The sequence below is a fragment of the Ursus americanus genome, chromosome 3 (assembly GCF_024610735.1).
Source record: "Ursus americanus isolate L20-20 chromosome 3, mUrsAme1.1.p, whole genome shotgun sequence".
Taxonomy (NCBI): Eukaryota; Metazoa; Chordata; class Mammalia; order Carnivora; family Ursidae; genus Ursus; species Ursus americanus.
This window is the reverse complement of record NC_142129.1, coordinates 2,712,539-2,737,885: the sequence shown is the minus strand read 5'-3', so window position 1 is coordinate 2,737,885 and position 25,347 is coordinate 2,712,539. Positions and strand designations below refer to the sequence as shown.

At 60.3% G+C, this 25,347-nt stretch overlaps 1 protein-coding gene across 1 annotated transcript; it reads right to left on the bottom strand.

Moving 5' to 3' along the window:
* Positions 1 to 1,151: 1,151 nt before the first annotated feature.
* SHH (sonic hedgehog signaling molecule) lies at positions 1,152 to 10,628 on the bottom strand. Its single transcript, XM_045792232.2, has 3 exons — positions 10,023 to 10,628; positions 4,712 to 4,973; positions 1,152 to 2,001 (listed from the first exon to the last, which is right to left on the bottom strand). Exons 1-3 carry the CDS (start codon positions 10,320 to 10,322, stop codon positions 1,178 to 1,180), a joined length of 1,386 nt encoding a protein of 461 aa, XP_045648188.2. The 5' UTR covers positions 10,323 to 10,628; the 3' UTR covers positions 1,152 to 1,177.
* Between the last annotated feature and the right edge of the window lie 14,719 nt (positions 10,629 to 25,347).

Sequence of the window (25,347 nt, the reverse complement as noted above, 5' to 3'; positions counted from 1 at the left end):
CTTGAGCTGATCTGAATTCACAGTATAAGCAACACGTCTAAATAAAACGCTGGGCGCTCCTGTCAGCACCGGGTTTCCCAAACAAAGAAGCCAAAACAGAAAAGAAAACGGGGCTGCGACAGGAATTCTTAGTTCTTATATACTAACCAGTCTGTGCGTGGCACATTTTATTTCTATAAAACTATTACAAAATATTCAAAAATACATTTTAGTAAATTTACAGCAGTTATTTCTCAATTTATTAATGCAAAAACATCCTTTGTTTTTCTCTGTACAAACTACGGGCTCCATCCTCGTGGGCTCCTCACTATGTGTGCTTTTAAAAAATATTATTTTCTAATAAATTCTTTGAAGTTAAAAATAAGAGTTCTTCCAGTTTGTCCAAAAAAAAAAGGTGTGTGTGTGTGCGTGTGTGTGTAACAGTCTTGACTTCCAAGAATGTGGCCAAAATGGTGATGACGGAGCAAACAGTAACCCATGAAGACGTGCGGGAGGTGTTACACTGGAAACTAGTTAAATTAAAATAATATATTTTCATATTTTACACTATTTCAAAAATGAAATGTAATTCAGTTAAGTATTGATCTCTCAAAAAATCTAATTTACAATTCTGTGTATAAAAATATACTTTGTGGACCCCCGTGAAGCATGTTTTAGTTTACACTTGCCAAGAAGCAGGCGCGTGGCGAACGAGGAATGCAGAGCGCAGAGTTTCGCTTTCTGAAAGTCAGGGCGAGGGGCATGTAGAAAAATAGACTCTGAGCAGGTCGCTTGGCCTCACAAAATAATCTTTCCCCCTGTGAGTAGAGTTCACATGATAATAATAAATTATCCAAGAAACAAACTATTTAAGGCTCTTGAAGGTCCGGTTCATATTATTTAAAACATCTATTCATACCAAACAAATAAATAGCCAGGAGAGGTGAAAAAAATAACCAAAATAAAACAACCAAAAAATTCAAAAATATATATATAAACTAAACACAACGACAAAACTTCCCGGGGTCTCTGTTTCCTTATAGTCTACTTTGGACTGTCCTACTTTATTATTATTATTAATTATTATTATAATTAAAGTCTCATTCCGTGCGCTTTTCCGTGTGTCTTTGCCGTTCCTTGCCGTCGCTCCCTCCCGCCACCCCCGCCCCGCCCCGCGCCCTCCCCGGCTCCCCGGCCTTCAGCTAGACTTGACCGCCATGCCCAGCGGATGCAGGGCCTCGCTGTCCAACAGCCAGGTGCCTATTTGGTAGAGCAGCTGCGAGTACCAGTGGATGCCCACGGCACCTGGCGCGTCGGCCGCACCTGGCGCATCAGGCGCACCTGGCGCGGGCGCGGGCAGGCGGCCGCCGCCCCCGCCGCCGCCGTAGCCGCCGCGGTCCGTGCGCGCGGGAGCCAGCACGGCCAGGAGCGCGTGCGCCAGGCGGAAGGGCGCGAAGGCCCGGTGCGCCCAGCCGTGCTCCTCGATGACTGCGTAGCACGACGCCAGCACCCGGTTGATGAGGATGGTGCCCTGCGCCGTGAGCGGCGCGTAGGCGCCCGTGGCCTCCTCGCGCAGCGTCACGCTGTGCACGGCGGCCTGCAAGAGCCGGCGATCCCCGCCGCGCTCGGCCACCACGTACACGCGCTGGCCCGGGCGCACGCGGCTGGCGAACAGCGCCCGGCGCCCCGGCGCGCCCCCCGGCGGCGGCCCCGCGCCCGACGGCGCCTCCCGCTCCGCGGCCGCCGAGTCGTTGTGCGGCGCTACGAAGAGCAGGTGCGCGGCGGTGAGCAGCAAGCGCTCGCGCGGCTCCCGCGTCTCGATCACGTAGAAGACCTTCTTGGCACCATCGTCGCGGTCCAGGAAGGTGAGGAAGTCGCTGTAGAGCAGTCGGCCCTGGTCGTCGGCCGCCAGCACGCGGTCCCCGGGGCGCAGGTCTTTCACCAGCTTGGTGCCGCCCTGCTCCAGGTGCACCGTGGCCGAGCCCGGGAAGCAGCCGCCGGATTTGGCCGCCACTGAATTCTCTGCGGGTTTGGAGAAGGGAGAGAAGAGGGGACAGGGTGGTGAGCGCCCACAAGGACGCACAAGTGGGGCAGAGGGCGCACGCCTGCCCTCCCGCGCACCAGACTCGGGACACGCGCAGATCCGAGGAGACAGTCCCCTCTCCTTCAGCGCAGACCTCTCTCCCTCAGCCCCACCGTCTCGGTGACAAAATTCATATGCAGATACGTTCCTTAACGACCCTCTCAGGATTGGACTGGCTGTGACAAAGGTTGGCTGGCGTCTCCGGCGGGAGGCCGGTTACACTCCTTTCCTTCCGCCTTCCTCCCACCCCATCCCCCGGCTCAGCACACACCCAACCTCGCCCTGAATTCGCAGGTTATTTGCTCTGCACTTAGATTCTTCAGGAAGCCTCCTTGAGCTCCCTCGGGCGCCGGGGTGCACCTCCTTCCTTCCCGCCCCCGGCGCGGGGTGCGGCGCCCCCTCGTGCGCCGGGCAGCCGGGCTGCGCGGCGGGGACCCCCGGCTGCCCTCCCCCAGCGCCCAGCCCAGCCGGGGGCCTTGGTGCCGGCCGGTTGCAGGGGACTTGGGGGGGGGGCGGGAGCGAAAAATAGCTATAGTAGTTGTAGCAACTGGACAAACATTCCAGGGAATCGGCCGAGGTGTGAAAATCCGGGCCTTGTTTAGATTTTCTAATTAAAATCCAATAAAGGGCCCAGCATTGTCACTGTGATCTCCGCAATAAATGGGGGACACTTGGAAGAGGGGCCACTTCCATTTCCCCCCTCCCCTTTCTCAGCCGCCCCCTCCCTATTTGCTCAGGTGCACCCCCCCCCCCCAAGCTCCCCTGCGATTCACACGCGGGCTCTCCAGAAGCCCGGGCCTCACAAGCTCTATTTGCACAGCCAGGCCTCTTCCAAGCACTCAAGATGTGTATTTGAATTTTAAATGGCGGGGCCTGCTCCAAGCACTGGAAGCGGCCGGGTTCTCAAGGCCCCTTGACTACCCGCTTTCCCGAGCCCTCTGTCGCTCTCTGAGGCTCACTGTCCCGAGGACAATGATCGGAGCCGGGGTGGCGAGCAGGGGGCCGCGGAGGAGGGGCGGAGAGAGCCCGGTCTTCTTTGCATTCCAATCTCCGGGATCATGCTTTTTGCAAATAGAGATCGCGAGAAAGAATCTTCCTGCTGGAATTACAGAGGGTTTTTAATCTTCTCATCGGTTTCTGCGGCATGAAGTGCGGGCCTGGCCGTTGGAGGCCCGCCGTCGCCCCCCGGAATGCGACCTGGGGCGCAGGCGAGCCCTAGTCGTCGAGTCGCACGACCCTGCTTGACACGCAACGCACCGCGCCCCGGCCCCTGTGCGCAGAATGCCAATGAGCGGCTCTCCGCGCCCCGGGGGTCTGCCCTCCCCGGGCGGAATCCTGGCGCGGGATTACCGCTGCTCACTTGCGAGGAGACCTCTAGGGACCCCCGCCAGGGGGACCCCGGGGGCAGGGTTGGCCCAGGAGGGGGCCGCACGCACCCACCAGCGCAACCGCGGGGTCCCGGGAAGGGCGCGCCCCGGGCCTCCCGCCGCGGAGCCCTTCCAAGTGGGGGCGACGCCTGCCGGTCCTCCCTTTCTCGGGCTATAAGCGCAGCACAACCGCCCGCACCGCCCCTTCCACACCTTTTCTTTCTGTTGTGATAAGAAGCCACTATTTTCCTTCCCTACGAAGTGTGTCTTGACACCTTGAAAGTGTTTTTCTACTAACACATGCTACTAAAATACCGTTTAGGAGACAGATAGGCAACACTGGGGGGGGGGCGGCTGCGGGGAAGACACAGTTCCTCCGAAATTCACTGTGAGCTGTTGCGCTAAACGCAGCCGCTGCTGCGTGGAGACGGAGAGGTCGGCATAAATAGCCTCGGAGTTGGGATCTCTGCCGTGGGCACAGCGCCTTCCTGGCATGGCTGTTCCTCGCCAGCGACAGCGTGTGGCGTTGTAGGCCCAGGGAAGTCCCCAGCACACGGATGGGCCGCCTGCAGCTGCAGACTCCCATTGGCGCTCCTGGCCCCGTCTGCGGCTCAGGGCAACCCAGCTGGCTCCTGACAAGGACAAGGCTTCTGGGCCCGTGGCCTCCAGATGTTGGAAGCGGTAACCACTGCGTTCATTACCTCCCACCAGGCCTCTCCCCAAAGGCTTAGGCAGCGAGTTAAGTTAGTTTGGTGTCCACAGACGCTCAGCGGGGAGGAGAGAGGACCAGGGGCCTACCCCCTGCGCAGAGCCTCCTGTGCTGAGGGTCGAGCGGGGGCTGGCTGATTCTTAAGCCTTCAATGAGAGGAAGAATCTAGGCCAGACCTGGCTACCAGTGCACCAGGAACGTTCCCTCCCCCATCTTCCCTGTCGCCGCCACCTGCAGTGGGGGCTCCGGAAGCGGGGTTGGGGGGGAGGCTCGGGAAGTCATATGCCCTCTGCATCCGGGCTCGGGGCACCTCGGCTTCTGTGGCCTCAAAGGTGGGGGCAATTCCTCTACAGGCCATGTTCCCACACCAGAGATGCGAATTCCCTCCCTCCCTGCCCCTCCTGCCCCTCCTGCCTCCCCCTACCCCACACACATTTGTCTCTTTCCCTTGACTCCTACTGCAGGGCGCCATGGAGATGTCTCTCGGGCAGATCTGCAGCTGCTGGGGGGGGTGTCGAGGGGCTTCGTGGGCACGGGGTGGGGGCCAGGGGGAAGGCTGGGCTGCTGCCTCACCTGCTTTCACGGAGCAGTGGATGTGCGCTTTGGACTCGTAGTACACCCAGTCGAAGCCAGCCTCCACGGCCAGGCGCGCCAGCATGCCGTACTTGCTTCGGTCGCGGTCTGACGTGGTGATGTCCACTGCACGGCCCTCGTAGTGCAGCGACTCCTCTGAGTGGTGGCCGTCTTCGTCCCAGCCCTCGGTCACCCGCAGCTTCACGCCGGGCCACTGGTTCATCACCGAGATGGCCAAGGCGTTCAGCTTGTCTTTACACCTCTGCAGAGAGAAGGCCCCCCCCCCCCCGCAGACGTTAGCACTAAGCCTGCCACCCCTCCCTGCCCCTGCCTCGGCTGCCCGGCCCAGTCCCTAAGGGTCAGGGCTCTGTGGACGAGTAGGGGGACCGGGCCTGGAGGGCGCCCAGCCGGCTCCGTGGAGGTGCAGCGAGGTGCGAGCAGTGGGTGGCGCCTGCTGGAGGAGCCAGTCCTCTGGCGGATGAACTGAGGGCCTTTCTCCAAAATCCGACCTAGCAGAGCCCCTCCCGTGGCCTGAGAAGGAGATGACATCTTTTTGAGACAAGTAAAGTGCGTGTGTCTCAGACAGTAACTGCAGGGCCTGCGAGGCAACCCCCGTCCCCGGGGAATGGCTCACTCCTCCACCACGATGCCCTCTACTCCCCCCATCCTTTTCCGTGGCCCCATCTCTCCACACCTGTGCAAGGCTCCACCCTGTGCCTGGCCTAACTCCCTCACCAGGAGGCCGGAGAGAGGCCCAGGGTGCGACTTTGCAGAACACAGGCGGTAGGCTTCGTAAAGAGTGAAAAGCCTTGGGTTATCTCTGGACCCTCCCTCTTACCCTGTGCCTCTCTGAGTCCTAGATCCAGCCACAGGGCGAGAGGGAGGTGGGAAGCTGACAGCCACACCGAAGGGGCGGGAGGGGCCCGAAGTGAAAGGCAAGCAGGTGAGTTATAATTTTCAATGCGGGCCAGGCCTGAGGACAAACATTCTTTATCTGGACAGCCACATTCCTCTTCTCCATAGACCTCTTTTCTCTGGCTTTTCTGTGGTCTGATTGTGTCTCTTGTTTTCCTTAACCTGTTCCCTTCCCCCCTCTTGTTTTCTTGGCCCCAGAGCAGAATGGCGTCCTGCAAGTTTGAAGAGCAAACTTAAGAGGTGGAGGGAGGGGGCGGGGCGTGAAGAGTGGGGGATGGGGAGGCAGAGAGGCCCAAGGCCTCAGAGCCCCTGGAGAGTCCCCCCCGCCCCACGCACCCACAAGGAAGCTGCCTGTGCCGTGGGAGTGAAGGAACACTGAATGGGCAGGACACACACCAGGGCGAAGTGGAACTTGGGGTTGGGGAGCCCCCGCCTGATTCTCGGGTCACATTCAGAGAAGGATGCAAGAAAACAGAGCCATGGCAAGTGTGTGTGTGCGTGCGTGTGTGTACTAACTCACTACCCGGGCGTTTACTCTGACGGTGAGGTGTGGGATTCAAACAAGGGGAAATGGTGGCAGAATCACGAAGGGGCATCCCCAGGGGAGGCCGACCCAGGGCACGAGGGGCAATTTCAAGTTGACCTCCCGCAGAGGGGAGGGCCGATCTCCGTCAGGCAGCGCATGCTCGGCTTTGGAACCTGGCAAGCGGGGTGGGAGGAAGAGGGGACTGTTTTCCTACCGAGCCGGCGGGGAGCTCTCGCAAGTAGGCTGTCCGCGCTTTGCGGGGATGTGAAGATTGCGCAACAGGAAAAGTCCTGCGTGTTGGACAGCAGTAAAAACCAGTAATAGGGTTGTAGAGTTAAACATACAACAAATGGGGGGGGGCAGGGGGCTACGGGGCGGCCCTGCTAACAGGTCAGCGCTGGCATGGTTCCTGGGCCTGCCTGCCAGCAGTTTTCTTTAAATTAAAAAAAAAAGTCGGAAGGGCAGAGTTTGAGTGAGGTCATCTTGAGGATTGAACGCGTTTTACATGAAAATCAATCAGTAAACCAGGGTCAGCGTAGAGCCGGGCTGGAGGCCGGCTGCGCACGCGCACACCACCAACGCGCACACGCACACAGCCCGCATCCCGAGCCCCACGCCACCTCGGCCCCCTTGTTTTGGGGGTCAGGTGAAGCTTCCGCGGCTTCCCACGGGGCAGCTGGTGAGGGGAGGGCAGGGCCAGGAGGCCACGTTCCAGCCCCCGGTGCCCGGAGCTGCGCCACTTGGGCACGAGGTGGAGGGCCCCGGGCTAGGAGCCGCAGGCCGAGCCAGGCCCAAGCGGTGCCCCGTTGCCCACGCGCCCTCCGCCGGCTCCCCAAGGCGTGGCACGGCCTCGGCCCGCACCTGCAGGACGCTGTGCACCCGCCGGCCGGAGAGGCGCAAGCAAAGCCGGGAAGTCCAGGCCGGTTAGCAATTCCCTGGGTCGTGTGCCGCGAATCAAGCCCGGCTCTGTGCAGCCACCGTAAAGCCTAGCGGGGCCGCGGGGCCGGGCTTTGTGTCGGCGGAGGCCAAGGTGGTCCCCACCGCCTGAGCCCCCGCCACCTCCCCAGTCTTCGCGGCCGCCCCGTGCCCAGAAGCCCGAGCAGGGACTGTCACCGCCAACGGCCGCCTGGCTTTCCCAGTGCGGGGGGAGGGGTGTCCCAACTTCAAAAGAGACCCCCCCCCATTCCCCACACACCTGTCTCCATCCCCCTACCCCCACTCCGGGAAAACAGACCCCTCCTATCCAACCAGGAACACCCTCCTCGAACCACACCTGAGCGCCAGGGCCGGGCCGCCACGCACACAGAAATCTGCTCGGCGTGGCGTCCCGGGCTGTCCCTCCTGCGGCCCTCAGGCCCTGCCCCAGCGGCGGCCTCCTGCCCCCGGAGCCCCCGGCCGCCGCACCCGCGCCTGGCACCCGCGCCTGCGGGGCGAGCGTGTCTGTCTGCGCTTCCCCCTCTCTGAGTTAATATTAACCAGGAGCTCATGCGTTCCAGAACTGCTCTGAAAGTTCCACCGGGGACGGTCTCGCCATGGTTGAGGGACTTGGGCGGCAGTCACGTTAGAGACACGGAGACATACAGAGACGCGGAGGGCCGGCCAGCCCGGGGAGCGGGGACACACGCACCTGAGACCAGAATCTAGCTGGCCGTCCTAAATGCGGGGCCAGCGGGAGAACAGTCCCGGAGCAGCGCTAAGCTCCTGGGGCCGGGGAGGCGGCCCGGCTTCACCCGTCCACCCCTGGCCCTGCCCCTCACCGCCCGTCGCCCGCCCCCGCCCCAACCCTTAGATCCGGGGAGAAGCAAGGGCGGGAGAGGAGACCCCGAAGGGCGCCTGCCAGCACGCCCCGCCAGCCACCCGCGTTTTCAGGGGACATCTGTGGGGTGCGTGATACAATCCTGGCCTGGCTCTCCCCACCCCACCCCCACGGTGGCTGCCCCTCCCCCGTCCTTTTGTGCTGGGAACGGGAATGGCCACTGCCCAAGGAAAAAAAAGTATTTGTTTTCGTTTCGTTAGTCGGAGGGAAGTTGACAGAAGGTCAGAAGTTCAAATGCTGCCAACGCGCGCGGCGGCGACAGTGGCCGGCGCGGGGCCGCTGGGCCGTGGGTCCCCGCGGGCCGCCCGAAGGGGCACCGGGGCCGGGGGCTCGGCGGGGGCGCCAGGCGCGAGGGCCCGGGAACGCGGCGGAGCCCGCGCGGCGCCCCCGCCGAGCCCGAGCTTCCCGGAGCCGTCGGAGCCCCGGCCGCGGGGACCGCTAACCCCGGAGCAAGGGGCGCCGAGGTGCGGCCGCCCGGGTGCGCGGCTCCGCGCGCTCGCCGCTCTGCAACCTGTGCCTGGGCCCGGGGGCCCTTCTCGGGCGTCGGCCCCGCGCCGCAGCCCCGCGCGCACGCCGACCCCGCGGCTCTGGGACCTCCGCCGCCCCCCGCCCCGCCGCCTTCCCCGGCCTCGCCTCCCTCTTCCCCTGTTCCAGGGGACCCCGGGAAGGCCGCCTCCCTCCCGCGGGGAGCGAGGTGACCCAGGTCGGAGAACTCCCCGCCGCCGGCCGCGCCCCCGGCGCCCCGCGGCCTGCGCGGAGTTCATTGTGGCTCGCGCAGCTCTCGGGCACCGGCGCGCGCGTCCACACTCGCGGACCAGATTTAAGGTGGTCGCGAGCAGATGCGAACGCGGGGGGGGGGCGGGTAAGGACCCTCTCCTTGGCTCCCTCCAGCCCCTTCCGTCAGCTCCGGCCGGCTGCCCCTCTCCTTCCTCCCTCCGGCCTCGCCGCCCGAATGGGGCTGGGAAGCGAGCGGCCCGGAGGGGGCTCCCCTCCCCGCCATGCCATCCCCGCCCACCCTCCCCTGTACTTGCGCCCCACCGCCGCTGCTCCGTCAGCTGTGGTGCGCTCCTAGCCCGAAAGGTAGGACTTGGATATTTTAATAGGGCAATAAAAAGGATGTTGACCTATATTTGCCAGGAAGTCCATTTCTAGCTCAGTTATACGTGCCTGGAGTTTCAGAAAGTCTACCGTTGGCGGGGAGACTGGCAGCCAGAAGTCTCAAGCAGCGGTGGGGAGGGAGGGGGTGCGTGCTTGGCTTTGGTTTTCCGTTCTAGCCCCCTCCCGCTAATATCTAGTCGCTCCTCACTCCAGTGCCTGCAGGTTGACCGGAGTGATGCAATGCCAGCAAGTTCTAAGTCCCTCCCCTCAAGGACCGCGGGCTTGGGAGAATGGAAGCGCATCCTTAAAGAAATATCAATACATTCACACTCTGATGGGCACCACTGCCCCGGGCGCAATGGCAGCGGAGCTGCGTGAGACTCTCAGGGACCAGGCGGCGCCTTGGGAGCCCCTGCCTTTTGTCAGCACTGCCTCCTGGCTTTTCCCACTGAGCGTCTTGGGTGGGGGGCAGCGGGGTGGGGGTGGAGAAGGGGAACGTGTCAGCGCCCCTGTCTCATGCCCAAGGCTGCATTGGTACAGTGACCTGGAAGCCACTTGATGTTTATGGGGGGATTTCTGCCCCCCTCCCACCATTTCCATTCCCACCTCTGGAGGGGCAGATGCCCCCATTGTGAAGGTCTCCCCAAGTTACAAGCCAGAGCTGGGGCAGGATGGGAAGGCCATCCCAGCAGGACAGAGCAAATCAGGGCCATGGGTGGACCACACCTGCCATCCTGACCCCCACCCCGACCCTAAACTTCTCCGGCTGGACCCCTCACCTCCCTTCCCCTCCAAGAAGAGGAAGGGATGGTAGGTAGGCAGGTGGGTGGGGAGGGAGAGGGTGAAGTCGCCTTGCTATCTGCCTGAAGAGCAAACAGACTCAGTGGTGGAGTGGCTGGTTACACACAGCCCCCCGGGAAAGCAGCACATTCCACGCCGCGGCGCTGGGTTTCTACCTGAGTCATCAGCCGGTCTGCTCCCGTGTTTTCTTCATCCTTAAATATGATGTCGGGGTTGTAATTGGGGGTGAGTTCCTTAAAACGCTCGGAGTTTCTCGAGATCTTCCCTTCGTATCTTCCACTGGCCCCTAGGGTCTTCTCAGCCACGTTGGGGATAAACTGCTTGTAGGCTAAAGGGGTCAGCTTTTTGGGGTGCCGCCTCTTCCCAAATCCCCTGCCGGGTCCGCACGCCAGCCCCGGGCACATCAGCAGTGCGGAGAAGAGAAGCACCACCAGACATCTCGCCAGCAGCAGCATCTCGGCCGCGGAGCCCAGTGCCTTCCACGCTGTCCCCGTGCGGGTCCGTGCGCGCGAGTGCGAGTGTCTGCCTGTGCGCTCGGGCTTGCGCTCTCCCTTCCTCTCTCGGCTTGCTGCTGGCTCCCTCGCTCTCTGCCTGGCTCTTTCTCTTTCTATATTACCTCGCCGGCCGGTGCTGCGGGAGACTGGCCGCCGGTCCCCACCCAGACGGGGGCTGGAACGGCAGGCTGCTGGTCGCCGATAACGGAACACATCGGAGTTGGGGCTGGAGACAGCAATCAAAAGACAAAAAGAGTCTGATTTTAAATGGTAGCAAGCCTGGAGAGCTTGCGAGACAGGCTGCCCTCGGTGCTATATTATAGCTGGCAGGGGCGTATCTGATTGGCCAAAGCAGCGCAAGCTTGTCTTCTGATGTTTAACCCTAAAAAAGACTAAATTTTTTTTTCTGTTGCTGCAGTTGCCTTATTTTCACCTGAAGCCTTTGAGTTAAAAAAAAAAAAAAATCTTTCCTGAGACAAAGGTGGGCGGGAGGGAGGAGGCACGCTCCTTAGGATAACACCAGTTACCCCCTGCCTTGTGCAGGGCGCGCTGTTCCCCCTTCCCTTTCTCCAGAATGGTAGGTGCTTCAGTTAAAACCAACTTAAGTTTTAAAGGACAGTCTAGACCCCCCCCCACCCAAGCTTTGGTCATCAAACAAATATTCTCTCAAATGTTTGAGGGGCAAAGCTGCCCAGGTCCTATTTAAATGTTGTTGTTGTTGTTTGTTGCTTTCTAGAGACTTTATCATGCAGGCCAGGTCTCCTTGCATTTTAAAGACAGAGGGTCTGTGCCTTCTCCTGAATGTTCAGCACCCTTGGATGCTGGTAATTCTCACTGACCACAACTTAAAGCAATGCTATTTGAAGTGCTTTAAGAGCTTAGAAAAATATGAAAATGCTGCTCCTTTATTGTGTCTCAGCGAACGCATTATTTTTAACCCTCTGGAAACGGGATGCAGGCTTGCTCGGGAGCTGGTGCAGAGCGGCCTGAGGCACTGTCCGGCTGGCTGGACCAAGTGTGTCTGGGTGCTGCAGCCCAGCTCCGAGAAGGGAGCCGGTGCTGGGGCCTGAGGGGTGGGCGGAGGCCCATTGTGCCTGCGGGCAGCGGCGAGGGGGCAAGGCTGTGCGCACACCACCCCCACTGATCAATCGATTAGAGCAAAGTGCAGGCCAGGGATGAGCTGAATGTGGAATTCAGGCTCCTTCCACATCGGGCTGAGCTGCCTTTCCATGGGGCTCTGCAAGCCAGCCCTCAGATTCCGGGGGCCGCAGCCCAGGGTGGGGCAGGGTCCTGGGGGAGCATTGTTTTGGTCACGGAGGGCACAGTGCTCAGAGCCGGCAGTACTGGAGTCCCCAGTCCCTTCGCTTCGCTCAGGAAAATACAAACAAACCCAAAAGTCCTATTTAAGCCAGAAAAATAAAACCTGAAATCCCCCATTTTGCAGAACACACCCTCCCCTCTCACCCCCCACCCCCATCTCACTCCTACATAGGAATTGCTCTAGAAAAAAGCAAGGGAGGGAGGGCTCTTGCTGGAGGATGGAAGTGCTGGTCCTGGAGTGTCCTCTGTGAAGTTGAAGGTCTCCCTGGACCCCAGCCCAGCCGGGAGGTGGGAGAGGCCAGGGCGAAGGCTGGGCCCTCAAAACAACGGGATGTCCCCTGCAGTCCAGACAAGGCTCTGTGCAGATGACTTTGGGGGGCACTGAGGGAGGGGAGCGCCTTGAGAGCCATCTAGCTGGGCCTTGGAGAGGCTGAGCAATATTGGGGCTCAGCCAGTCAGGCCCCCAGAGGTTGACCCGTCCTGCCCCGTCCCCCATCCAGTGGTTTGTGAAGATCAGCGTCCTCAGGAGAGAATGCCCACCCTGGGCAAGGTGGGAAAGCAGCACCCAGTTCTGTGAGGGCCTGCGGGTGAAATAGAGTCTCCGTTGGGCTGATGAAGGGCCAGACTCCTTGCCCAAGCTGTGTCTGTGCGTCTGTGCTCCCAGTGAAGACAGACACGGAGAGGATACCCATCCTACGCCGGTGCTGGCTGGTGTGGGCCTTGAGAAGCCCCCTGGCCCTGGGCACACTCCAGCCTTCTTCGCTCCCTCCCCCGTCCATTTCCTTCCAGCCTCTTCCTTGCAAACCAGGCACAGGAGAAAGGGGGCCCAGCACTGGGTCATGACCCCGTGCCCAAGGCCCAGGACGCTGCGTGAGCACTGGGCCAGCTTGATAGAGCGCGCCCAGGACACGTGATTCCTGAAGGTGCAGGGATCGTGGCCCTGCCACTCACTGCTGCTTGCGCCTTGGAGGCTGGAGGCCAAAGCTTGCTTGGCAGGGAAGCAGCAGAGAGCCGGTGCCTAGGGGGCCAGGCGCTGAGGGCTGCCTCCGGGGCGGGAGCAGAAAGGGCTCACACCTCGGCCCTGCGCTCCCGCTCCTGGGGCGAGCAGAGGTTCCCCAGGCCTGCTGGCCTCCTCATCCCAGCATGCCCCTCCATCTCGCCGCAAGTCCAGGACACCCCAGAGCCCGCCAGGGGCCGCCTGCCCTAAAGACAGGCCGTCCCCAAGAATGAAGTAACAGTGCACCATGGTACCACCACTGATGCCTTATTTCCCAGCAACTGCTCCCTGTTGCTGGTTGGGGGGACATCTGGACAAAACTCGGCTGCAGTTGGCCTTTATTGCCTTAGAAGCAAGGGCGCTGCTGAGCCCCCCACTTCCCCTTCCGTTCATCCCGCCCCCTCCCCACTTCCCAGACACCAGACACTGCTGTCTTCCACCTCCAGACGCCAGATGGCTCCCTCTCGTTGCCTTTCCCCCTCCAGACGATTCGGGCCCCTCCCCAAGCAGGTCAGAGGTTCCAAACCCCAGGCTCTGCCTGACCTGGCCAGATATCCCAGATACTCAGGATCCGTTTCTTGTTTTTCTGGGCTCGGCCCTTCTTTCTGGTGGTCATCTGCAACCATCCCTGCACCCCTCTGCCCACCTTTGCACCCCTCCCTCCTCTCCCCTCCCCCCTCCCTCTGCCCAGCCCTCTATCCCTCACCAGCATCCCTGCTGAGGACAGGTGGCTGCCTGCCTTCTGCCCCCACCCCCCCAGGAGGCGCCTCCTGGGCCCGCCCCCACCTCCCCACCAGCCCCCGCCGCTAGATGGCCTCCTCACTCTGCCTTCCGTCTCTGGCTCAGCCGGACTGGGGAATCCTGCAGCCTCCACTGGGAGGCCCCTGGAAGGGGTCTAGCCAACTTGGCCCATCCCCCTCCTCATCCCCTTCCTCAGTGTCCCCGTGACCCCCTCGTTTCCCTCTCCTCGCATCGGTACCCATAGGCCTTGCTGCTGGACCTGGGACCTCCCAGGAAGCCCCCACCTGCCACCCTTCCCCCCCAACCCCGGGCTCCCACTACCTGGGGTAGGGCTGTAATCTTAAATTTCCTCTTCTGTACCCCTTCCCCTTTGATGTCTCTTCCCCATAGGACTTCCACTCTATCTCTTCCCATCGCATCTCCCAGTTCCCACTTCGGATGTTGTCCCAGCTTCGGCAAACTGAATTTCTGTTGCTCCAGCCAGGGCTTCCCTCTGAGTTTCGGAAGGGCGAAGCTTTCCAGCACTGCTCACCTCACCCAATGGCCCTTGCCCAGTCCTGGACCTGGGGGATCTGAGTCTCCAGCTTCCTGGCCCAGGAAGGGCCCCAGGGCTCCTGACTGTGGTCCACATGCAAGAGGACACAAGCAGTAGCTGTGTGGAGGCCGCCCAGCAGGGGCCTGGAACCGCGGCTGGCCTCCCTGTGTGGCCCCGTCCTACAGTGGCCAACAGCAGTCCAGCAGCGGCAGCGGCTGGAGCAGCGGGGAGGGAGGCCGCCCACACCTGTGAGACCAGCCCCTGGACGCCAGTGGCCTCGGGGGCTGGTGCCTGCCGCGGGCATTTCTCAGCAGAGCGGAGCGGGGCAGACGGAGGGCACTGCAAGGGCACAGACAGGCTCGGCCTCCCCAGCCACACGCCTCACCGTGCCTGGGGTGGGACCTGCATCCTCCTGGCTTCAGTCAGTCTCTCGAGCAGGAGCACAGAGAATATCCCCAGGCCCCTTCCATCCCTACAGCCTGTGATCCCAGCCCCGGTCCTGGCCAGTTTGGCTCAGCAAGCCATGGAGCGCCGGTGCGCCCGCGATGCTGCCCACCCCGCGGGGGCCGTGCGTGCGTGCAGGAGTGGGGGGCCTTCCTGTGGGTTCTCCTCCATCACACGGAGCCCCTGGGAGGCGGTGAGCAGGCCCCGCCCCAGGACTTGCACAGCCCGAGCCGCACTTGCTGGCCCGGCACGCGCTGACCCATCAGGGCCTTGCGGGAGGACGCTGGCACGCCGGAAGGCCACACGGCCAGCTGCTGACCGACGGCCACGTGTGGTCCCATGAACGTGTGAAGGCAGGCACGCTCTGCCTGAAATGCGCTGCTTTCTGAGGCGCCATCTCCTCTCTCCAGACCATGCTCTGCCCTGTGGGGCCACTTCCCTCCATTCTGAGCAGGGGTGCTTCTCCCCAGGTCTAGACGACGCCTTAGGCGTGAGCGGCCTTTCCAGTTTCGGGTGGTTTCATAGCCACTACCCGGGAGCCCCAGACCACCTGTGTGAGGGACACCGGAGGTGCCCAGGAAGTGAGGGGTCCCTCCCCGGCCCGGGCCTGGTGGCTCTGGTCCCGACTGTGGTGCCCTCTCCCCTGTCCCAGAGCCATCTTGAACCCCCCCGCGAGATGGTCGTTCCTTAGATGTCAGGAGCTCGTGAAGACACAGATGCCCCCGGAAAAGTGAATCCAGCAGGCACTCGCTGCAAGCCCGGGGCCCCTGGGGAGCTTCCAGCACAGGAGGTGAACCCAGTGAGCCCTGGCGGGCCGCACGCTGCACGGTCAGAGCTCCTGCTCTGCTGACGTCCTCGTAGGGATCCTGGAAACCCCTGGAGGTGGGAGCCAGGGGAGGAGGCCTGGGTCCCCATCCTTGGGATGCCCTTGTCCTCCCGGAGCGCGTTCGTGTCAGCACCCCTCCAGCCCTGGCGGCCCCTGGGAGCTGCTACAGAGCTTCACACGCCTGGGGCTGGAGAGTGGCTTGTAGAGGAGCTTCTGATTCCTTCTAGAGAGCGGGTGTGGGGGATGGTGAGGGGTGAGTGTGTGTGAGTGTGCACGTGTGAGAGGCAGTGCATGTGTGAGTGCATGTGAATGTGCACATGAGAGTGCAAGAGCGTGCATGTGTGTGAGTGTGCACAGGAGAGTGTGCGTGTGTGAGGGACATGAGTGTGCAGGTGTGCGAAGGGACTGCTGGTCCTCAGAGAAGTGAGTGCCCAGAACCAGGAGCCAGGAAGCAGTGCTGGCTGACTTCTCACCAGGGAGCCTGGAGGGGGGTTGGAGCCGGACCCCCAGCCTCCCTGGGCCCTGTCTTGGGGTGGGGACCCTGGAGGGGAAGGTCCACGTCCCCAAGTGGCCCCTTCCAGGAAGCAAAGCCTGGAGGCCATTTTCGCCCGCTGCCTGCTTGCACCCTGTGCGGGAGAGCCCCTGTCGCTGGCTCATCCTGCCACCGTGAAGGGGGTGCCGCGGTCCTTCTTGGCAGCCAGCAGAGCGCTTACGTCATCTGGGCAACTCTGTCCAAGCACTTTCTTTAAAAAAAGAAAAAGGGATGCACGGCGGCCACATGCAGAAGCCCAGAGGCCGCTCCCCCAAGCTCCGCGGGCAGGGCTGCAGCGTCTGTCCTGAAGGCTCCTCCTGTGTCCCCAGCAGCCACCTCCGTGCCCTCCCACTGAGCCAGTCACCTGAGCACTCCTGAATTAATGATGACTCGGGTCGCGCAGCCCTCCACCCCCCCACCCCACGGTAGAGCCTCAGGAGAATCAGGGAGCTCACCCAGCCGTCCCTTCATGTGGGGAATCCGAGAACCGAATCCACTTGCCCCTGACCGTGCGGGGCCGCCACCCCACGGTGCTGAGGAGCCTCCGTGGCAGGAGCCGCAGGCCTTCCCGGGGTCTTTCGTTGGGTCGGGCACTTGCTCCTGCACCAGCCAAGCATGGAGGTGGGGAGGCCTCTGGGGACCCACTGGGCCAGCCCCTGACGCAGACCAGGCAGCCCCACCCAGGGGCAGACAGGGTAGCAGCAACCTGTCTCCTCGTCCCGAGCCTCAGCCGTCCTTTGCTGTCTTGAAAGGGGGCAGTGACACTTGGCCCTACTGTGCCCAAATCCAGAGCCAGAAGCTCAGGGGTGGGGCAGGGAGGGGCAGGTGTGTCGGGAGGGCGCGGGGAGAAGGACGCGCTGGGGGGACACAGGTTGTGCACACGCACTTGGACTTGGCCACGTTAGCAAACACTGCGAGGACCTTCGTAATTCAACGGGCCTCTTTCCTGTTTCTCACGTCGCGCTAATATTTGGGGGGTGTTTAATAAGCTTGCTGGTGGTGGGACCCCATTTCCTGCTCCGCGGCCGGGGCGGGAATTTCCGGAGGGGGACAGAAGCTTCATCGCGGCGGGCGCAGTGCGGGCGCCGTGGGGGCTGTGTCCGTGCAGGCCACGAAGCCCGGAGCGTGGTGGCTCCGGCGTGGCGGGGCAGCGGGGAGACCGCGGAGCGCTTGCTCAGACGAGGAAGCAGGGCTTCCTACGGGAAGCTCTTCTGGAAGAGCGCGCACGTTCAGTGGTGGGATGTGGCACGGGAGCCTGGCTTCCCGCGTGGAGGCTCCCACTCCACACGGCTGAGCACCGCACCCAAGCGGCTGCACTCGGTGAGAAGCTAAATCTCCCATGGACCTTCAGGTACGAGTACTATTTGCTTATTCGTGTGTATTTTAATTGCCTCTTGGATGAAATCTAGTTAAGTCAATGCACCAGCCCTCAGAAGCAGGTGGGGAGGCAGAGGAGAGGGGAAGGGCATCTCGGGCACGGAATCCCACGTCCGACCCACGGCAGGGCCTTGAGTCAAAGGTGGATAATCTGGCTGGAGAGCTCGTCCTCAGAACGTCTTCACTGGTGGTACCATTCCCGACGTTTCTCCGTCGTGCTTGGCATTGTTCTGTTTGGTGGAAGGCAGCCTCATCCTTGAGGACACACCGTGGGGGCCGTGGCCTGTACACCTGGAAAGACTGGACGACCCATGAGGGGTGATGCACCGCTCAGGGCCAAACCTCTGGTGGGGGCAGGAAGCAGCTGTCCCGAGACCCAGCAGAGGGATGGGGGGGCAGGGGTGCTTTCTTTCGTCCTGCTCTGAGCCTCAGCTGCAGGGACAGCTCCAATGCTTAGTCCCGCTGGATGGCAGGACTGAGCTCCACCCCGGGGGAGGCAGGTGTGTGTCCTTCTGGTTTACAGATGAGAAAACGGAGGCTCAGAGCACAGACCTTCTCCCCCACTTGCAGGGCTGCTGGGGGTAACGGACATCAGGCTCTTGGGCTGAAGACAGCGATACGCAACTCTGGGGAGGTACTGCTTTGCTAAAGACCTCCTGGGAGTCTGTTCCTCCTCCAGGCACTTGCAGAAGGTGTGCCAGAACAGCATCAGAGGGTGGCCCTGCCCTGGAGGCACGCACGGCGTCCAGTACACAGGCACAGCAGGTGACCTTTCCCCAGGTCGCCAAGCAGTGAGTGGTCAGCAGGGACCATGCTGGCCTCCATCTCCAAGCTCCAAGCCTTGAACTTCTGAGTTCTGGGAGATACGCAAGGCTGTGTTTCTAAGGTAACTGTGGTATCAGCCCCCACGCCGTGGACATATGTAGACTTGGGTTTCAGGTTAGGAGTGCTCAAGGACATGGTTTTCGTGAATCCTCAAATTACTGATTTCTCAGTTTACTGTGGAAAGGAGGGCAGTGCAGCTTGAAAGAACCCTTCCAACAAGAGCAGTGTTTCCCTGGCTGGTCTCTGAGGGAGCCGTGTCTGTTTCAGACTCAGGGACCTTCACAGTGGAAGCCTGGAGAGGGTCACTGCTGCTCAGAGGTGACAGAGATCTTTAGACAGAGGTCCCCTAGATGGTCACTGAGTATCTTTGCATCACATGACCAGGCGTGAGTCTCCAGGGCCTTGGACGAGGGCTCCGTGTGGAGCGAGCTCCCCTCTGAAGGACACGGGTGGGCAGGTGCACTGACCACCGCAGTACATGTGCTGCTCTTTCGTTTTCTCACTGCTAGGTCACCGCTTTGGCTGACTTCAGTTCTACTTTGGAACAGGTGATTGGCTCCAACAGCCTTTGTGATACGCACAGCAGGGAGACAGCATGGTTTCCCCAAAGCTGAGTCCAGCCTCGGGTCTCCGGGTGGCCCCATCCCCCCGGGGGCAGTGTGCCCTCATCTCAGACGGGGCGGCCTGTCTGCAAGTCTCACCGAGGGCTTTATGCCTTCGGGCCTTTGAGTGTGTTTGCTCCCGCGCCATTATGCCTTCTGTCTCGGGCTGGATTAGTGCGCAGCCCGAGCGCATTCCCAGGGCTACCGTCACAAGGCACGGCACACTGAGCCGTCAAATGCAGCAACGCGCTCTCTCGGTCAGGAGGCTGGAGTGTGGCATCAAGGTGTGGGCAGGGCCACACTCCCTCTGAAGGTTCCAGACCTTCCGTGTGCGCGGCTCCCTTGGCTGGCGTTCCTGGCCACCACGCGCTCCTCCGACGCCTGCCTCCGCGCGGCCCTCTTCTCCCTGTGTGCGTGCTCCCTCCCCCTGGAAGGGCACCCACCCGTCAGACGGGGTAAGGACCAGTGTGATGTCAGTGCGACCTCCCCTTCCACCTGGAGAGACCCTAATTCCAAATATGGCCCTCTTTGCAGGCACGGAGGGTGAGGGCGTGGAGGTGTGTTTTGGGGCCCATGATGCGTGGCTGGTGTGCTCGTTCTTCGGGAGGAGGGCACGTTCCCTGCAGCCCCACAGGTGAGCCCGGTGGTCGGAACAACCCGGGGCAGCGCTGGTCTCCCACTGGGGTGAGAGGGCTGTGTGGACCCTGCATCGTGCTCCACACGTCGGAGGAAACCACATCGGGTTTACTGGTATCTTGGTGCCCAAGAGAGTGCTGAACCCCGAGTCTGCGGTATTACGGCAGTGAGCTCCCTCTGGGGCTTCATGGAGCCTGGCAGCCCTGCTTGGCGGGGAGGCGGAGAACCTGTGTTTGCTAACGGAAAAGCAGCTGAAGAGGATTTTCGTGTTTTTGCAGTGAGCCCTCGGAGAGGCAGTGCACCTGGAGCTGTGAGCGGGGCTCCACCAAGCTCCTTCCACGCCCGGCGCCTCCGGCTCACCCCCAGCTTCGAACTGTGTCCGTGAGCGTGTGGGCTTTGTTGGCACGTATCCTGTGTGGCCATCGGCAGATGTCCCAAGGTACCGGAAGAGCCGAGGTGATTTTTGGGGTCTGGGAATGCTCAGAAACGTTTGCATAGAAATTGATAATTACGTCTTGGTTTTACACTGTCTCGGCTTCGGACAGGTTTCGTAGGAGCGGTCTACTTTTGGATGGTGGGGGGATCCTATGTTTGTCAACCGAAAGACGTCTCTTCTCAATCAGCCAGCTGGACTGCTGGAGCGCAGTGTGGGGCACCTCAGTGCTGGCTCCTTAGAAGGGAACCCAACTGGGGGCGCCTGGGGGGCTCAGTCGGTTAAGTGCCTGCCTTCTGCTCAGGCCATGATGTCAGGGTCCTGGGGTTGAGCCCTGCATTGGCTCCCAGCTCAGCGGGGAGCCTGCTTCTTCCTCTCCTGCAGCTCCCCCTGCTCGTGCTCTTTCTCTCTCTGACAAATAAATAAATACAATTTTAAAAAAATACCCCAACTGAATGAAGCAAGCAAACTGCAAGAGGGATCTCAAATACCTAGTTCAGGGTCCAGGTAGTGTCCGCCCTGGGTGGAAAAGACCGCATGCATTGGCTCGGATCTCAGCGCTGACTCCAGGGGGTGGAGGGACAGTGTTTTCCTTCTGCTTCACGTGCTGTGCCTTCTGCCAGGGAGCCCGTGGCCTTGCTAGGAGCAAGCACGGGGATTCAGAGCGCGGCCACGGGCTGTGGTCGCACCAGAACCCGTTCTCGGAGCTGGTGCTGGGTGCCCGCTCTGCCTCCTCTTTGATGCCCATGGTTTGTGTGGCCTTGGAACATCTCTAAACTTCCCCGAACATATTTCCACGTCCGTGAAATGGACAGATGCTCGGGTTGCCGCGCGGTAGGCGTCGCGGGGATAGTTGGACGAGGCGTGTGCCATGCACAGGCCAGTGCCCGGGGTGTGCTCGAGCCTGACTGAGGTGGTTTCCTCTCTAGACTGACTTACAGTGCTGCCGGACTCTTGCTTTGGGACTTGCTGCGTTCACTGGTACAAACGCACCTCGTAAGGCCAAAGGCAATGGGGCGAAAATAATTCAACCGTTTTTAAGCCGAGGGGGTCTGAAGTCAGCAAAAAGTTCATTCGATCAAATTGGGTTAATTTAAATAATCTGACTTCCTGTGGAGGCTCCGTCCCCCGGCCTCCTTCCAACAGCAGAAGGGGAGAAGCACCGGGCAGCCCATCACGTTGGGGATCCTAATGGGACCTGTCTGGGACAGATCCAGTCCATGCATGCCCCTAACTCTCAGAAAGAACTTCTTCCACCGGTTTATTCAGCAAGGAGTCTGTGGGCTGCTACACCCTGGCTCCCAGCTGGAGGGATTTCTGCAGCAATCCGAGACGGTCTAGAGAGTGGCATCACTAGTAATGATGGGTGTTCAAAGGGCATTGAATCCTGGCACTAATGCCCTGAGGTAGAGGCAGGGCACATGTCATTATCTCCATTTGACAGACGAGGAAATTGAGGTCTAAGGAGAGATTAGGGGACTCTGCCCAGAACTGCTCGGGTGAGTCTCCGACTCTGAGCCCATTGTTCTCTCCGTGCTCCCCCTTCCAGCCCAGGAGCAGAGTGTGTTTGCCCACGGTCACTTTGGACTGGACTCTTTTGACCTCCAAGTGTCAGCTGCCAGAGTGTTTCGGGGGCCAGGCCTTGCACCGCACTGGAAACAATTTCCTCTTCCGTGTGAAGAACATTCCTTTGGTTTCTGCTGTGACTCATACCCACGGGCTATGGGTTGTTCCTGCCGGCACTTTATCCACTGAGAAGGGAGATAATTGGTGTCTTCCCCCGAGAGTGCTCAGTGCGGTTTGTTTCCACGGACGGAGAGGCAGGGGAGGCCCGGAGGAGGCTAGGCGGGGTGGGGGGCGGGATGCCAAGAGAAACCCAAAGGTATGAGACCAAGTCTAACTCAACACTTCTCCTCCAGGCCTTTTCAGTGTGAGGATGGCTTACCCCAAAGTACACAAACCAACAGACTGAATCCCAGCTCTGTGTTTGAGCAGCGCCCACACAAAGCCTGCCCTCCGGAGTCCTCCCTCCGGCCCCGTCCCGCCATGGTAACCGCTGAATTCACTGGGCCATGGGAGCAGGCCAAGTATGTGCTTGATTGTCCTGGATTCTCTTGTTTCTTTCCTTCAGCGGACGGAATTGGCTGTTGTGTGCGTGTGTTCTTTCTCGGGCTGATGTATTTATGCCCTAGTTTTGTGGCGCTTTGTCTGGTGGAGGAGGGATGGGCTGGGAGGCCGCAGAGCGGCTGGGAGACCTTTTGTATCAGATGGGTCAAGAATCCTCATCCTCCGTTCTTAAAATGCCTCCACTGAAAGCTGGTCGAGCCATCGTGCACACGTCAATGGACGTGGAAGCAGTTTTAAACCTGCATGTCTACATGCTCACGTGGCATCTCGACTCCACCGCGAGCGAGGAAGTAGGGTAGAGGCTATGGGAGGCAATCATTGTGTACGGACGGCAGGAACGCGTGCAGTCGGGCACATGCGACGAGCATGGCAACAACTCTCAACTACCCAGTCACACACCACTTCCCACTCACTCACCGCGTGTTTACACGGGGACCGTATTGCTATAATCCCCTGTTAAAACAGCACGTGACTGATTCCCACGTCAGAGAGCTGAGGCAGGCATGGCATAATTTCATCTGATGGAAGGGGGAGAACAAGTATAGAATCTTCCAGGGATGAGCCGGGAACCCCGGGTGGCTGCCTCGACCCGCACCCAGGGGAGCCCTTAGGTTCCAACGGTCTCTGTACCCGCCTACCGTCAGGGGACTCTGTCCCTTTAACAAGTATGGCAGTTTTGCCCAAATCCTCTGTAATGTGACAACTAATCCATCGGTCACCTTTCTTTGTAGAAATAATCAATTCTAATCAGTAATTGCTTTTGGGCAATAGTTCAATTTTGCTGTCATCTCCTGGCTTCTAGCATCATAACATCATCTGAGCAGCTCCGAGGGCAACCCTACATTTTACTGTCCTGGTTCTCAAGGCCAGACAGCGTCTATCCCTGTGCTCCACCATTAGGTTAATACGCAGTGCGTGCGTCCACCCCCCAGGACAGAAAGGTGCATAGGCATTGGTGTCTCCAGCGCGTCCAGCTCGTGAGCCTGTGCAGGGGGTCATCTCCCTCGGGGCCACGGGGACACACCGGGGGTTGTTGCGGGGTTTTCCTGGGGGAGGTTCTATGAGGCCTTACGGTCAGCATGGGAGGAAGGATTGAACGAGACGAGCTGGCTTCAGGTGGGAGGTCAACCCAGAATCCCACGCAGAGGCCTCCAGACCGGGGCCCGCGTCTCTGTGGCCGAGCCGTGCAGGTGGGAAGAAAGCCGTGGCCAACAGGTGGGGGTGTAAGTGGGGGTGTAAGTGGCAAGTCCAGGAGCGCCATCCCTCTGCATTCATGCCACGGTCGCCTTTGCCCCCTTGTCCCCCTGGGACTGGGCTCCTCTCCCTTCCCCGGTCTCGACAGATCCTCTGAGTAGCTTTGGGCGGTTATGCCACCGAGCTAGGGGGTTTTCTGTTGCCCACCTGGCCTCGCCACGTCTCCAGGGGAGGCTTTGTATCTGGTATGTCTTGTCTCTTTGGTAACATGACCCTTATGAAGTCCCATCAGTGGGAGGTATACCTGGTCTTCACTGTCCTCTTAGGTGGTGGGTTGGGGCAGGGCTCCGCGAGGAGGCAGGGGACAGTGGCCACCACTGGAGTGTCAGAGGCACGTCTAAAGCAGACGTGCGGCCACCTTCTCTTTAGGGCCCGTGGCTCGACGTTCTGGAGTTGTTTTTTCTCTCTCCCTTAAGTTAGGCTTTGGAAGAAAAAAATACACAGACTGCTCCTGCTCCTGGTACAAAGGTTTCTAAGACATTTATTATGAAGGAATAAAAATCCTATTAAAATATTTATAAATCGAAACAACCCCAGAAGCCACACACACAATTAGGCCTTTCAGACTTCTATTCTGAAAGCCAGATAAATCATCATTCAGAAAGCAAAGATGAAAAATCAAAACAAACACAGAGTGCTCCGAGGGCCGCCGTCAACAAGGGCACAGAACGCGGTCTGAAACTCATCCCGTCTCCGAGCCGCGCGCAACCCACAGACATCCCGGGAAGCCTTTGAGTTTCTGACTCATCAAAAAAAAAAAACAAAACAAAACCCCAAACCCTCGTGTGATGTCATCTCTGGAGAGCATCAGTGAAGTTTGGAACTTTCGGAGGAAAATGAGGAATCGATCCGAGCCCTGATGGCCTGGATGAGGCAGCCGAGGCTCGCCTACGGCCGTGCCGTGCTCCTGTCCGAGGGCTGACCACCGACGCGCACCCCTGGCCCTTGGGTCACAGATGGCTCTTCATGTCGGTTACAACAGATTCACGGGCCCGTCTGCGAGCCCGCCCTGGAATTCGGGGACCACTGGATGCTGAGGACATGAGGAAAAGCTTGCTCACTGGCTCACCTCCTACCACGTACTCGTACATCCACTCCTTGACCTCACAGGCGTGCAGTCGGCTTCTCCCGTGGGCTAAGATCATGCTCGGTGGGCCTTGCGGTACCAACCTAAGACCCAGGCCTTGGCCTCAGGACGTTGCGTGTGGGGAAGAGATGGGGTCCAAGGAATTATTAGAGGCACTGAGTCTTTTCATAGCACCAAAAACAAGGGCCGAGACCCCCAGCAGAGGGACACTTCTGGCCCTGAGGGGTTGGCTCGAATGTCTCAGCCAGGGGACCACGCGTCATGCAGGTGGGATAACTTTGGAGACCACATCCGTCTGCGGCAGGGCTGGATCTCCAGTGGCTCCTGGGAGCTGTTTCCTGCCCTGGAGCCCTGGGTGCTGCCACGTTTCCTTCTTGAACCTCTGAGTCAGTGGGTAGTGTTTCCCATGTCCTTCTAGGTTCTTCACTACAAGAGAAGCCTTTCCACGGGTCAGGGTCAGGGCTAGCTCTCCACCTTGCACGGGGAAAGGCCAACCCTCCGGTCCATCTCTACCATCATTAGAACCCAGCAGCCAAGGGCCCATGACTGGCCTGATGACCCCTGGGGTGCCAGCAAGATCACTTCATAAGAGTAAGGATCTGGCCTTAAGTTTCTCCTTTATGGTGACCTGAGGGTGTCTTTTTGTTCCCTTTCCAGATATGTTCTGGACCTTCAAAAAATCACCCATCCTCTGGAATGTTTGTAGCAGCTGGGGTGGGCCCGGCTGAGCTCAGTCCACCATGTTGCTCAGCAGGAACTCCGTTGACTTCCTTGCCAGGCAGCTTGCCATCTGGTGGTGGGGAGCACTCCTGGCAGTGCCTGGCCTGGACGGTCCCCAGCATTTCCCCCGGAAGGGCTGGCCCCTGGCTCTCCCGGCCCCCTGCCCACCCCTGGGCCAACGACTGTGTGCAGGGTGAAGGATTTCTTTTTTTTTTTTTTTTTAAAGATTTTATTTATTTATGTGACAGAGAGACAGCCAGCGAGAGAGGGAACACAGCAGGGGGAGTGGGAGAGGAAGAAGCAGGCTCATAGTGGAGGAGCCTGATGTGGGACTCGATCCCGGATCGCCAGGATCACGCCCTGAGCCGAAGGCAGACGCTTTAACGACTGCGCTACCCAGGCGCCCCAGGGTGAAGGATTTCTGATTGCCAGTCTGGGTAGGAGGCTCATTCGGGCGAACCTCTTTGAGCGACAGCCCCAGCAGAGCGGGACGTCATGGCTGCGGGAGACGCGGGGCGGTTTGGATGGGC